At 30.5% G+C, this 14,570-nt stretch overlaps 3 protein-coding genes across 5 annotated transcripts in view; 2 read left to right on the top strand and 1 right to left on the bottom strand.

The window, feature by feature from the left end:
• Positions 1-14,570, bottom strand: part of LOC119678732 (protein argonaute-2) — a 31,379-nt gene that overhangs the window by 3,054 nt on the left and 13,755 nt on the right. The window contains exons 2-6 of one of the 3 annotated variants that reach the window (XM_038090738.1): positions 11,721-11,906; positions 2,898-2,972; positions 839-1,615; positions 543-765; positions 56-467 (exon numbers count right to left, since the gene is read on the bottom strand). In XM_038090738.1, coding sequence (XP_037946666.1) covers positions 56-467; positions 543-765; positions 839-1,615; positions 2,898-2,972; positions 11,721-11,844 — 1,611 coding nt within the window. In that variant the 5' untranslated portion in view covers positions 11,845-11,906. Of the gene's footprint in view, positions 1-55; positions 468-542; positions 766-838; positions 1,616-2,897; positions 2,973-8,823; positions 9,513-11,720; positions 11,907-14,570 lie in introns of those variants that run through there. The other 2 variants (XM_038090739.1, XM_038090740.1) reach the window with 2 other exon arrangements.
• LOC119678735 lies at positions 11,054-12,416 on the top strand. The gene is made up of 3 exons (XM_038090744.1): positions 11,054-11,448; positions 12,012-12,139; positions 12,206-12,416. The coding sequence occupies exons 1-3, from the start codon at positions 11,303-11,305 to the stop codon at positions 12,388-12,390; spliced, it is 459 nt and encodes a 152-aa protein (XP_037946672.1). The 5' UTR covers positions 11,054-11,302; the 3' UTR covers positions 12,391-12,416.
• On the top strand, positions 12,415-12,671 carry LOC119678736. Its single transcript, XM_038090745.1, has one exon. It carries the CDS (start codon positions 12,428-12,430, stop codon positions 12,608-12,610), a length of 183 nt encoding a protein of 60 aa, XP_037946673.1. The 5' UTR covers positions 12,415-12,427; the 3' UTR covers positions 12,611-12,671.

Here is a 14,570-nt window from a genome sequence, read left to right as displayed (position 1 = left end):
ATTGAAATAGAACTATATAATAACACTGAGTAGTTGTTTAATCCTTTTCACTCACCTGTCCTGTCATGCTTGATACACGACCACCATACTGCAGCTTTGGAGGTGGTAGCACACGACCACGTACTTCCATCATAGAATTTGAAATAGTCAAACCAAATTCTTGCACATAAGAATCATTGTTAAAATCAGCACGTTTCACTAATGTATTGATTTCACGCTCTCGGTCAGGAGCTGACCTCGCTGTAGCTTTGATCATAGTAGAAGTTTGCATATCAGTGAGTTTTTTGATGCAACGCTGACCTGCAACTATATTGCAAACTTCCAACGGCAAGTAAGTGTGTTTGTGCTCTTGGCCTACTTGTAAGCACGGTAAATGTGGATAGCGCAGTTTTATACGATATTTATCGAGGAAGTACTTTGCAACTGTGCATTCAACTGTTTGTCCGTTCTCCAGCTGTAAAGGAAATCTAAAATACAAAATATATATTAAAAATTGTTAAATATAATAAACATAAATAATGAAAAATATATTTAAATCTTACGATTGCATTTGTGCCGGTCGACGTGTTACATTGCAAACACGATATTTCCTACGCATTTGCCCACAATGGGTTATTTCTATTTTGAGTCCCTTAATTTCTTTAGTAAATTTAACACGCTGTGAGTCGGTAAGTGGTTTACGTTGTTCGTTTATGTCTCTGATATCGAGAACTTCACACATAAAATCGATTACGGGTTGAGCTTTATAAAAAGCGGTAGCAGACACTGAAATGTATATGTATATATAAAGATACTTATAAATTCGTTGGACTAAAAGCATAGGTGAAAATGTACTAACCGTCAATATTTAGCATCATTTTCCACTGCGACGGACGCACACTTTGGTGAAAACCAAACCAAACTTCACGTCCACCACCTAAAGGATGATAGTACCCATCAGGAGAACTAAAGAAACTTCTTCCGACAGGTGTATATGTCATGCTTGGCAAATGCCGCATCACTACATCAAGCGCCAATATAGCATCATAGGGTATCTGACGTGTGCGGCCTTCAAGGGCTTCCTCCAAATTAAAAAGCGATACTTGAGCCATCCATTTTATAGTAACGCGAAAAATGCGATCTTTACCCTCGCCAGGTAACGTAACTTCGAGTTCCAAGCGGTCATTACCAATAGGTAATGGATCACGTGTGTATAAATTATTTCGACCATCAAAGACTGGCTTCAGCACACCAAATATTTTACTATATGCATGTACCATAGTTTCTATAATTTCCCGATTCACTTTTCTTGGACATTTATCCGGTTGTATATTGATGTCATAGTGATGCACATAGCCGCGTGGCATAGTGACTTGAAAATGATTGGCACGCAATACAATCGGTCGACCCTCACGTCCCAGATTTGGTCGTCGTGGACATGTAAATACTGGCAGTTCTGGTTGCGTTGTGGGCGTCGTCGCTGCAGCTGCAGTTACGGTGGCCGCAGCACCCAAAGCTGCTTGAGCAGCAGCTGCCGCTGCTGCACCGCCCACAGTGGCACTGCCAACGGCAACATTTTGTGCACTCGGGCTGGTCACTGCGGTGGGATTCACTGAAGAACCAGGTGCTGGTGGTGCTAAAATTTTAAATAATCATTTCATTAAAATTTATTTTTTAATCATTTACATAGAACAAACTATTCATTACAAAGAAAACTTTCAAACATTTTAATGCAATACAAATGATATCGTTTATTGAAATAATCAGTAAATTTTTGTATAGTGTACACTATGCTGTCAGTTTGGGGGAGATTAAGTTTCTGATAAGTCTAATACTGATATCAGGCAATAAAGAAAATTGGGACTTTTTTTAGAACTTTAATCGTTCGAAAATATTGTATTACCTACCTAAAAAGCGTTTTATTCATGTTTTTTTTTTTTTTTTTGAATTTCTAATATAAATTCAAAGATGTTAAAGATTTATTTATACTGTTATATATTAATTTAACATTATTTAGCACATTTAGCAAACGAAAAGTTATTAATATTTTATCTCTGAAATCTTACAGTTGCTTTATACTTCATAGTAAAAAATATTTCATCTTTCATGTTTCAAGTGCATCGATAATTTATTAGGAGAATCATCAGATCTCTCTGACACGTACAATCGAACAAAGTTGAAGGGAGTTATTTCATTATTATTCTGATTGCATAATAAAAAAATTTTAAGCAAACAGAATGAGTTTTTCAGTGAGATAATCATGTATTTCTATTTGCTCTAGGCAAGATTGCAGACTTGTTACTACCATATGTATCAAGGTAAAAGAATTGTCTTGACAAACGGGTAGACGGTTAACCCTATGACCTATATTTTGACTTTTACAGCATAGTGTATTATAATTTAAGTACAACAATAACAAAGCAAAAATTACTTCTACATTGAAACTTTTGATTTACTTCTTAATTAAACATGCGTTCAGTTTAACATAGGAAAAAAAGAGGTAAACGTGTCTTGAACGGTTAGAGTACTTAATGTAAATTATATTTATACATACGAATATAATTAAATTATAATCTACTTTAACAGTTTTTTAATTAAATTGATGTCTAAACTTAAAAGAAATCGAACTTAAGAACAGTATTTACAACAGTAACAGTCGAGTACTTTCAAGTGTGTTAGTTCCTTAAACAATTCCATACTTTACTTTTCCAATACATTCCAAATCATACCCAATTTCTTAGCATACAAACAAAAACAAAAATATACAATAGAAATATAAATGAATATAGTAAAATAACTCAAATTTGTTAAACTCAACACAAATAATAAAACAAAACTAATTAATTTTAACAATTTTAACAATTTTAAAAATTTTAAAAATTTTATAAATTTAATTCCGATTTTGTATAAAAATTTACATGTGAGTGTGTCGAAGCTAGTCTGCGCCTGAGAAGGGCTTTGAGGTCGAGTAGGCGAGGGAGTCCATTGTGATTCTATAAAAAGAAATTTAAAAAAACAAAATGAAAATAAAAATATAAAAAACGAAAACCAAAAAATAAATAAATGGAATGAAAAAGAAGAGATAAAAAAATAAGTGTATATAAAAAATCAACAAAAAATATGCCAATATAACAATTTGTAAAACAAAATAAATAAAATTAATTAATTAAGTGAAGAAAAAGTAAAAGTAAAATTTGTTATTTATTAATAAAATGTTGACTGTTGCTTTTTAGTTTCGATTTAAATGCGATATTTTATATATTAAGCATTGAAATTATTATTTTGCATTATGATAATATTAAATATGTTAAAATATTTCAATTTTACAATTTACAATTTTTCTTAATGTACGATAAGATAAAACCTGAACTCGTATCTGCATTCGCAGTTATATAAACTATACAGCAAGAAATGCACAGTACAATTATATACATTATATATGTATATACAGATAGATTAGCCAATATTTACCACAACCAGTCACCAAGTGAATATTGATATTAAAAGTTCTTAACGGATTCGCCCTTGAAATGTAGAATTGCCATAGAAATTTTAAAGAAATATATTCAAAGAAGTTTTAGATATACATTTGTAAAGAAAGAATCTTAGTTATAAGTGGTACTCAACAGCAGAAATTCATATACATAATCTTCAAACTTTTATGGAGTAAACAATCCAAATCTTATATAATTCAGTCGTGGAAAAACTATTTCTGGTTGACCTAATATTGGGATATTGAATCAATCCCTATTAAATTCCATTTATATCAACTTTATTATGTACAGTAATAAGAAAAAAAAAAACTTATCATGAAAACAAAAGAAAGAGTTGCATTAAGTACAGCCTTGCTCTTCCTTCAATACTTTTCCAGTCATCATAGTTAATTCTAAGTTCTCATAACTGTTTCTCATTCATTGACACCGAGTTGTCTTTAAATAAGTGTTTATTCCATCAAATCAGCTGAATCGGTGATGGTTTTTTTCGCCCGTTATCCATTCGAATTTAGTTGATAGGAGTATTAGTCGTGCTAAAAATTCAGTCCATCTTAAATTCTATAAATTCATATAAACTTATAACCCCGTATCTTAAACAGAACTTGTAGCTTTGTTCTTATTCGTTATTGTCATATTTTAAGTTTAACGAGACTAGCAATTCTTCTAATAAACACAGAATTTCACAGATTTTCAAACTTAGTATGATAAAACTATATCATCATTCTTATTTGGATTTGGATTAGAACTTTGTTATAATGTCAAGAATATTTGTCGGAATAACTGATATTGGTTGGTTCAATCCCATACAGTTAAGAAGTGATATAATGATCAGTTCAAAATGCGAATAAAGGAAAACGTGCATGACAGAAGACAAAATATTCACGAGATAATAAGTTACTGATATACGAACAAAAATTATTCAAATTCATTATTTGATATAATTAATTATTTTTAATAAAATAACTTTGGAATACTATATTTATTTAGTTTAGATCTACAGGATAAAAAATTTTATTTGAACATTCTGTGAAGCCTAGCATGTTGTTTTATTATAACAATAATCAGTAAAGAAATAATCTTAACGAAATAAATAAAACGTTTATTGATGACTCACTTTTTATTGATAGTTGTAATCAATTTCAGCTGAAATAGTCACTGAGATAGTACAGTACCTTTTGCAATAGTACAAACTTAAAACCAAATATAATTTATGAAAATGTAGTGTTTTATTCCTGAAAAAAGTCTACTAAGCTAACCGGGATGTTTCACTTTGTATTTTCCAAGACTCAGAGTTGTTGCTGCCTATACTTCAATGTTTAGAAGACTAGAGTTAACGTAAGTCCTACCAGTTTTAAAAGTCAGAGGGTGGCTGACGAACATTGCAACAAAATGAAATGCTCTATTTTGTTAAATTTAATGGATTATAAATGAAAATACGCGAAATGAACTTTAAATTATGGTTCATTATGAATGACCACCTCTAACATTAATTATGGCCTTCAAACAGCCAAACAGAAGCTATCGTATGCTGTCCGTAAATGGCTTTGCGGTATTTTGGACTATTCTCAGATTAGTGCTTGCTTCAGATGATCGACATGTTGATATTTTTTAGTGTCAACCTAACTTTTTAAAATACCCCAGACCGAGAACTCTAAAGGGTTTATATCAGTTAAACCCGATGGCTACGATGGCTACTGTGTTGATGGAATAAAACAAGGAACATTATTTTTCAGCTACTCTTGGTTGACGAGTGCTTTGTGCAATGATACTGAGTGCTGTTGGAATGTAGAACGCCTGCGATCGAAATCTCAGCATCTCGTTTTTAAACGCCTGTAGTGTGAATGAGACTGAATTTTACGATTTCATAGCAGCTTGATTGTCTGATAGTTTAAATATATTCCCATTATATATTTATATAATGTTAAAATATAAAAATATGTTTTTAAGATATATGTTTATAAATGAAAATAATACTTGGATTCGCAACGCAAGAGTCTACAGGATATATTGAAATAATTAAATTGTTTAATTGCTAAATTGCTAAACGGTTACAAAGTCAAGAATTCTAAAATTAAATGAAGTTAAAACCATTATCTCATCATTAAGTTATATTAAATTGAAACATTTTATCCATATATGGTATATGCAAGTACATAGAAGTAAAAGTATCTCTCATTTGATATTATTCAATTTGAACAATTTGAAAATTAATTGTTTTTGGAAAAGTGATTTTTATACAATAATAATTAAAAATGATCGAAATGAGAATCGCAGATACAATGGAAAATGTACACGATGAAATAAAAACTCTCATCTACGTGTTCGAAAAAGATACAAAACAAATCATAAACGACGCAATTAAACGTTTTGCTTCAATTTCAGAAATAAAAACGACAAATAAAAATATGAGAACGCAATTGGATGGAATGAAACTGACGACAGACGACAGACAACAGATACGCGCGACATTGACGGTCGTTGACCCAATTTCGACTAGAACGTCGTCACTGACTGACTGAATGTGCTCCAATGTTAAGCAGAGAGGAGTTGCAAAACAAAACAGGGCACTCTCTTTTAAAGGAGGAACTGAAAAATTCTAAACGAACGTGGGCATATAATAGTTGTGCTCCCACAAACATCTTACCTTTTACGCATTTGTTTGTTTTTATCACATATAAAAAAAGTAAAATGATAAAGGGAAAGATGTTTTAAGTTTTAGATAATTAAATTCTGAAATTTATGCTTTGAAATAAGTATTCATTTTAGAAATTGAACTTTGTCTCTGACAAATTTTAACTTATAAAAACACAAGAATTTTTCTGGTATACAGAGTATGGATAGTATGAATTTGTTTTTATAAGCTAAACTAGAAAAGAAAACATATACACAGCCAATGAAGTCTGCGTTCACCTCACAAATTTTGATATGTGATATAGAAACACAACATAAATATATATTTGAAATTAAAATTTTTGCATACATTTATTCTTTATGCTCTTAAATTTTGAAATAACGAGATAAAACTCACATAAAAAGTAAATATATACCAACTATAAATTCCACAGTTCCATTGAAAGCAATAATATATTCCACTAAGAGAGTGTTGCTCTAATTAAGTTAATAAAATTAACTCAAATAATATGCAATTCATAGTTTTGAATTGTTAGCGCACTTCCAACCTAACAAAGCCTACAATTTGATCCGAATTCTTTCAAATAAAAATAACAAGTTAGTTTAGCTGTACTCAAATATTTTTGTTTGAATATCAGCTTGACCATTGCAAGCGGGAATTCAATCTAAAAAATATGAATGTCAGAAAGCAGAATACCAGCCTTGAAAAGCTTCTTTCTCCTGCAGTTGCCCGAGATATCCCTGTGTCCAGACACGCATGTGAACTGGACACTGGCAGGCCTATCTAACTCGCTAAGAGAAGCCCTGCATTCTTTATGTAGCTATAACGCTTGCCAGAGATTTGATAGGATTTTGACTGTCTGAGAAGATTTTAATATTTACATTAGGGATCTTGTTATCTAGGACCTATTTTGCTGTGCAGTGAGTCGTCATTTGTTCTGTCGAAAAGACACTGCAATGTTTCTATAGTCGAAGCGAGATGTTAAGACCGAGCTTATAGAAAAATACGCCACTGCTGACACTTCGAATATATATTTTATAAACTATAACTTTCCATATACAGAAATCCTTTGCAGAAATGTAAGTATGCAATTCATCACATAATCCTTAATTTGATATATATTAAGATTTCTATTTATAAAAAAAATTAATGATGTATAAAATTAAACTTTATTACGTTAATAATGAAACAGCATTTCGTGTTCTAAATGAATAAAAGTTTATTGCACTTTTAAATATTTAATGTGTATATCCAAACACCTGCCGGATCAGTTGCTATACACGAGCACAAGTGCACACAATTTTTCTGGCTGTTTGGTTGAGTCACGTTCGTTCTGTAAAACTAAAATAAGTCATAAACATGAATTTTCCTTCTAATATATTTTCGATTGATTCATAGTAGCCCGTTTAGCGTTCTAGCTATGACTTTTACTAGGCAGACAAACAATTACGTCTATTCTTAACATAGCTTAAGTGTTTGCAATATTCAAATTTGCAGCATTTATTAACCATTCGCCTACATATACTTTCCAGATATGCGCCTTACATGTACTTTCGGCACATAGACATCAAATCTTTCCTGCTTCCATACAATTACTTGAGAAACAAAACAAATACCAAGTGAAAATGATTTACCTCTGCACAAGTTCAACCTCCTGTGACAGCCTAACATATATGCACATTATATACCTACAGTCATTCACGAATATCTCTTGTCGGTTTGTCTGTCAATAACTAAATTTATGGTGCATTTAAGAGTACTAACGTACGTGAGTGTGAAACATTTACGCGTGGACTCTTGCTATACTTTTTTATTCAGGCGTTATCAAACAATAATGGTGTGGTTCGATTACGTTACCCTCTTCTGTCGCGATTGAAGTTATTGGCATAATTATTATGCTGACTCTGAGATTCCAATTTGGCAGGGCACGAGTTCTATTCCTGGTAGTTGCAGTTTCAAAAAAATTTTTTTTTCGAATAATTAAATACAAAAATTATTTCCAAGACCACTGATGATGGGTATTTGGCAATACTCGAAACAGCTGTATGGTTAGCCAAAAATTTAATTAAATAAAATAATATAAAATGAATTTTTGTTGTTGTAGTTCACTCCTTTCGAAAAACCTCTACAATATTCATGACACATTTTTCAATCTATTCTAAGGGACAATTCTATATCCAATTCTATATTTTTTATATATTAACACAAAATATTTACAAAACTTAAAAACCCTAATTCATCAACTGTAAATAAGACGTGTATTAATCTAGGAATTATGGGTGCTATGGGTCAACACCTACACCGCAGTTGAAAAACTCTATTAAGAAAAAATTATGTACTTGGTTGGATAATAAGCAATACGACGTGTTATGTTCACTGCAACACAGCATAAATTTAAACGCAGTCGTCGCGGCGCATATTGTCTGCTGCCACAACCACTTCAGTGTGTATGATTTCAACTCACACCAGAGCAAGAAGTAGAACACCAAAAGAGAATGGACAAAAAGATTATTAACAAAAAGTTCATTCAAGATATATACAAAATTTTTATGGTCTTTTTTGTACTGTGCATTTGAATTCAGTTATTGTTACATACACTTATTATGTTGAAGAAATTATAAAATATATCAAATTTAAATGTTTATTTATCTATATTTTTTATAGAGTGCTTATGATGTTGTTACTGTACGCGTATTTATTTTGATTTTTCAAACTTACGCTGTCCGACTGGATACATTTTATTTATTTATTTATTATTTTTTATTGGACTTTTATTGTTGTTTACTACGTTTTTCGCTTAATTAAAATTTCAGCCTTTTTGCTATCACTTTTGAATTGAGGTCGTTTGGTTTCGATATTTTATGTATATTTATATTATTTTTTTATTTTATACTTTTAAGGATAAGGAAATTAATAAAATAAAATTTCCATATGAACTTTTTTCACAGAATTAGAACACAAATTATAGGCACAAATTGCAAAAATGTTACTTTATATTAATTTTATTATATATTTATATATAAATGTATATATAATTAGAATAATTCAAACTCCGAGAATCGCGTCTAGTTTAAATTTTGCTCCTTTGGCAGGCAGGGCTACACAGTATGTATATAAAGTGGGCGACCTTATTTTGGCTTCAATGTATAAAGAAAATGAGACTTCGGTGAACACGTTCAACGCAAATTCCACAATCACATTTTCTACTGCCTTAATTTTATAACCAAAACTTTTGCGCGCACCTTTATTATATTTTTTTAGTGTTTTTACTTAATTTACGTGGTTTTAAAATATATTTAGGAGCAACAAAATTTTACCACGATTCCCGATTCATTTCTTTCACGATTTCATTTTGCAAATTTTTCTTGTACTGCAAAGATGTAGTGTGAGCAAGAACTTGGCCAAGTCGCTATCGTTATCTCTTTTGTGCCTCTGTATTTTCAAGCGAAACAATGTTATTAGAATACAGAGCTACCAAAATTGTAATGTTGAAAATGCTTTATGGAAAAAAATGGCGTTGCTGATGGAAAGTGATGCCAAATTATTTATTTCATTGAAAATATTTATAAAAAATATTAAAATTATTCGGAAATTAATGTTAAGATTTTATGGTGTTAAAATATTTAAAATGTGCTGAATAATATGTATGTTGCTTCTAAAACCGTACATACATTAATAGTGTCAAAGGTTTTTTTTATTGAAATTGATGTACATTGAAGTAATAGGTTTCTTTTATAACTTTTCTGTTTTGTTTACTTTAATTGATTTTTGTTTACATTTCTTTGAACACATGAAATATTTAATTATTGCAGCAATATGCAACAAAAATATACAAACATATGTGCTTATATAAACAATGTGTTTCTCGTCTCGGGTTTCAATTTAAATAAACAAATCTCAATATTGGTTTATTACTATGATTAATAATTACGTTAGCTGTTTTGCAATAATTTTACAACTACAAAAAAAAAAAATTAGAAGTAAAATTTTATTTTTAATTTTATGCATAAAATAAACAAACCGAAAGTCATAAATGGTTTGCTGATCTTATTTTACGTATGTGTACAACTTTAAGTCTGAGTAATGTTTTTTGTGACAAAAAAAATATTTAGTGAAAAAATTGTTTAAAATTGTGAAAATTATACAATATTGCTTATTAATATGTAAATAATCAATAATTAAGTGATATTAATATTAAAATGTTGAGGTGACTTTATAATATATATTCCCATCATGAATTGATTAGTGAAACTAATTTTTTTTAATAGATCGTAATTCCGATTTAATAAGAAAGTAACATGATTATTTTTTCGCAAAATGTACTAATAATTGATTATATCGGTTCATAAATGTCTATATCAAAGTAGGTAAAATTATGTTTAACCAAAAAAATATATATACATTTTCCTAAATTTAATTTATTAATATGTAAATATTTTTAATTAAAGTGATATAAACGCTACATATGTGAAAAACTATTGCGGTACACAATCATTATAAATTTTGACACTTAGGGTCGATTTTATAGTTGTATTTCAAGTGTCACTAGTAATTTTACTGACTTAATTCATACTTGAGGTATTTTTTAAAACTATTTAAGTCTAGTCTACATAGTAAGATATCAACAAGCGATCTATTGTGAATTCCACAAGCAAAAACTAAAGCTTTGGTTGGTTTTTCGAAAATAATATAATAAAAAAATTATTAATTTAACTTATTTTATAAATTTTGAACACATACATAAAACTTGTCATGTGAAACCATATTACTGACAGGTTTGAAGTTATTCATCTTCGGAGAATAAGCCTTTTATTACTATTATAAATACTACAATATTAGTCAAACTAAATAACCTTTAAGCTTGTTTTTTTAAAAATTTTTATTAAAATTAATCATTTTAATACAAAAAAATAATAAACTTGAGTGCATTTAATAATTTACTAATGTAGCATGCGTACAAAGTTAATCAATAACTTAATTGGTGATTTCTAAACTGACATTTTGAAAGGCACTAGATATGTTTGGCATCACTGTTCATTACTGTTTTTGAGCGCCATCAAGCGGGAAAAATATCTACGAATTTAAAACGCAAAAAGAAATGTCAATAAATATTTTAATGCTTTTGCAACTGAGCGCACAGTTATAAAACAAGGAATTAAATTAAAACTTTTAAACTATTGGAATACATTTCAGAAAAATGTCTATATACTTCAGTGGATGTCGTACGCGCTCAAATGGTGTATTAGCAGCAATTGGTAAACAATTAAAAGGAGTCAATCTAAAAGGAGTGAAGAGAATAACAATAACATTCGACCCGTTCGCGGAAAATGTGAAGTCAACGAGGTAATTGAATGCATTGTTGTGTGTACCAGAATGTGTGTAGCAGGGGTGGATTGCAAAGGAAAATCCATTTGTTGTTAGTTTTTCTATGTTTTCTTTTCTGTGGCATTTCGAAACGTGCAATGCGCATGTTTCGTGAAAAACTTGTGGAAAAATTTTGGGCAAGTACGTATTTATAGTGCAGTTAAATTTAGTAAATTACGGAAATAAAATTAATTTTTGGTAAATGTAAAATAGACGTTAAAATATAATAATTAAATATATGCATTACTTACTGTACACTTTGCCGATAATTCCCACTGTTGTGTTAAGCTGTAGAGTCGTGCCGAAATCGTTAAATGTTAGTGGTAAATGGAGCTGAGCTGGTCCACCTGGAGCCAGCTCACGCTCCGTGGACATTTTCGTCGGTGTCGGCGTCAGTTTGATGCTTTATATTTGCCAAACAGTTTAAATAATTTTTACTGAAATTGATATAAAATGCTTAATAAAACATGTATATTATTATTGTATATTAAACAAAATAGTATAAACTTAAACGATTGATTAACATCTATCATTTATTGCAGAGAGCTGCTATTTCTACTAACAACACCTAAAGTACAAAAGACGAATCCTAATTGCCTTATTAAAAGTGACATTGTCTGCAATCGAGCACCATCGGAAGTCAAATTTTCGCTAATTGAATCTGCTCAAGGTAAGTCTTCAATAAGTCTAGCATTGTATTTCCGTAAAAGTTAATAAAACAAGTTCTCCTGTGTAGAATTGGCAAAAGTCAAGGAAGTGCGTTTCGTTAGTGATAATTTAAACACATTGGAGCTGCTGCAACTCTGTAACAAACATATAACACCATTAGCTCCTGTGGAGGACTTGGTTGTTAAAACTCTTACGAAAGCCGAAAAACAAAAACTGAGTAGTGCTGGAAAGAAAGGACAAAGGAGGAAATAAACAAATTCCATTACCGCAATCTATTATCTTTAACAATATGTCCAAAAAACACAAAGGTACTTTGGCAGTAATCGAACAGATCTATCAGGATATACCGGCCTTTACGGATATATTCACGGAAGAGTCGTTTTATACGTTTGCGTTTTGTTTTGTTTGCGGCACTATTCTAGTGGCCTTCATATTATCTAGATTTATAACAATAAAACCAGTTGACATATAAGTTGAAATCCCAAAGAAACACTAATTTAAATAACTACCAAAAAAATAAAATGAAATGATAACTGCTTAAAAAATTACTGTGTTTTTGTTTGTGTAAAATAAACTTGCTTTCGCCTTCTTCCTTATGCAATTATACGACGGCGGATATGTTTACTGCTTTATCACTCGAGGCGTACAATCAAGAAACCAGTTTATCATCCTATCCATGCAACTCAAAAAGCAGCGCAAGTAACAAGTAAATTAAAGAAAATCAACTAAAGTTGATAAAACCACAGAAGAGACATCCAAATTGTCATATTACAAAACACATTGAGAGATGACCTTTTTATTTTACCATAACTGGAAGAGAACACGAGACAAATTTCCAAAAACCAAAAAATAATGGAGTAAGTTTCGATATGATTAAATCAGCTTGCAAGGAACGTAATGGAATGTAGAAAAAAGTTGAAAAGATCTTTAGGAATATTTTTGTTTGCGTAAATTCAAATTATTTATACCAAATTCAATGTAGGATCTTCTTTAAATAACGTTAAGATATATCTTTTTTCATTAAACATGTCATACAAGAACAGTTCCAGAGTAAAATATCAATACTCTATACATTAATAGAATAAATAACGATCAAACTTAATATTCTATTATGTTCTTCACAAAATTTATGTACAAAGATCTTTGGAGTAAATGATCGAAAATACAAAATACAAAAAGACGGCTGAAGACGTTCAACTATCAGATTAGATATATTTGTGGATTACTATATTTCCTGAATGAAGTATGAATGCGGTTTTATATACTCAGCAATATACTAAAGTTACAGATTTCGTGGGATCCATATCCACTTAATTTTAATGATCAATTGTCGTTCACCACTCTATCTGCAGATAAACTGTTCGCTAGGAAGGAAAACCAAGTACATTTCCCTAAAAAAAATAATCAAAAACGTTATGAAGCTTATGAGACATAATTCGAGAATTTATGTATTTTAGAGTTAGTATGAATCTTTTAATCACAAAGAAAATATGAAACAGTTAACTGTTAACTGTTTCTTCAGTTAGATTTATATTGAAAGGTGGTGCACAAACCCCTTGAAGAATGGAGTAATTTCTTCAACAGATACAACAGATAGTGTTGTATGACACTAGTGCTTTATCTTTTTTTCGTAATGTTAAATTCATTTTAAGTATAGGGAGTATAGAATAGATATAAACAGGGTACTAACCATACTCTGCACAGAAGACAGGTATTTCTTAGATTAAGGGTCAAAATGACTCCAGTTCAATATTTATTAATATTTGTTGGAATAGTGACCAAAAAGCTTCCTCCTAGCCCAGAATAAGATAATCAAGTAAAATAGAACGAGATGTCTCATCTGCTTCCAAATGGTGCCGCCAATCTGTCTTCTCAAATAGAAATAGAACTATATTATTGAAATAATACCACAGGTTATCGTGGCCCGTCATATAACCTGTATTCAGTTCTGTTCTATTGAATTGGAACACCATACCATAATTGTAATAACCAACCAGCTGTTTAATCTGACAGTTATCCGGTGTGTTATGCTGAAAGGAATATCTTTTCGATATAAACCACCATTATATTTGAAATGTCCTTGTGAGAACGTTCGTAAACTAATTGACATTGATTCCTTTGTAACTAAGCAGCCAGCAAAATACAGCACTGGGATTTGCTTGCCTTTTGCTGCAGCATATCATAGAATTCTATCATAATTCTCGAAGAAAACTGTCAGTAGGACAATGTGATTGTTGCATGACTATCTGTGTAAATACATACTTAGGCAATTTCTAACTCTTTGATAGAAGAAAGTGGGCCGACAACAGCCAGCTTAAGCGAGATTCCGGTAGAAGTTTAGATTTCACAAATATAGTGAATTATAATATAATCAAAATCATTCTGAGTCCAAGCCATGCATGCTTTCTAACTACACAAAACCATAAGTTAAT

This window comes from Teleopsis dalmanni, chromosome 2 (assembly GCF_002237135.1).
Source record: "Teleopsis dalmanni isolate 2A chromosome 2, ASM223713v2, whole genome shotgun sequence".
NCBI classification, from domain to species: domain Eukaryota; kingdom Metazoa; phylum Arthropoda; class Insecta; order Diptera; family Diopsidae; genus Teleopsis; species Teleopsis dalmanni.
The sequence above is the reverse complement of the archived record's forward strand: the minus strand, read 5'-3'. Positions and strand labels throughout refer to the sequence as shown.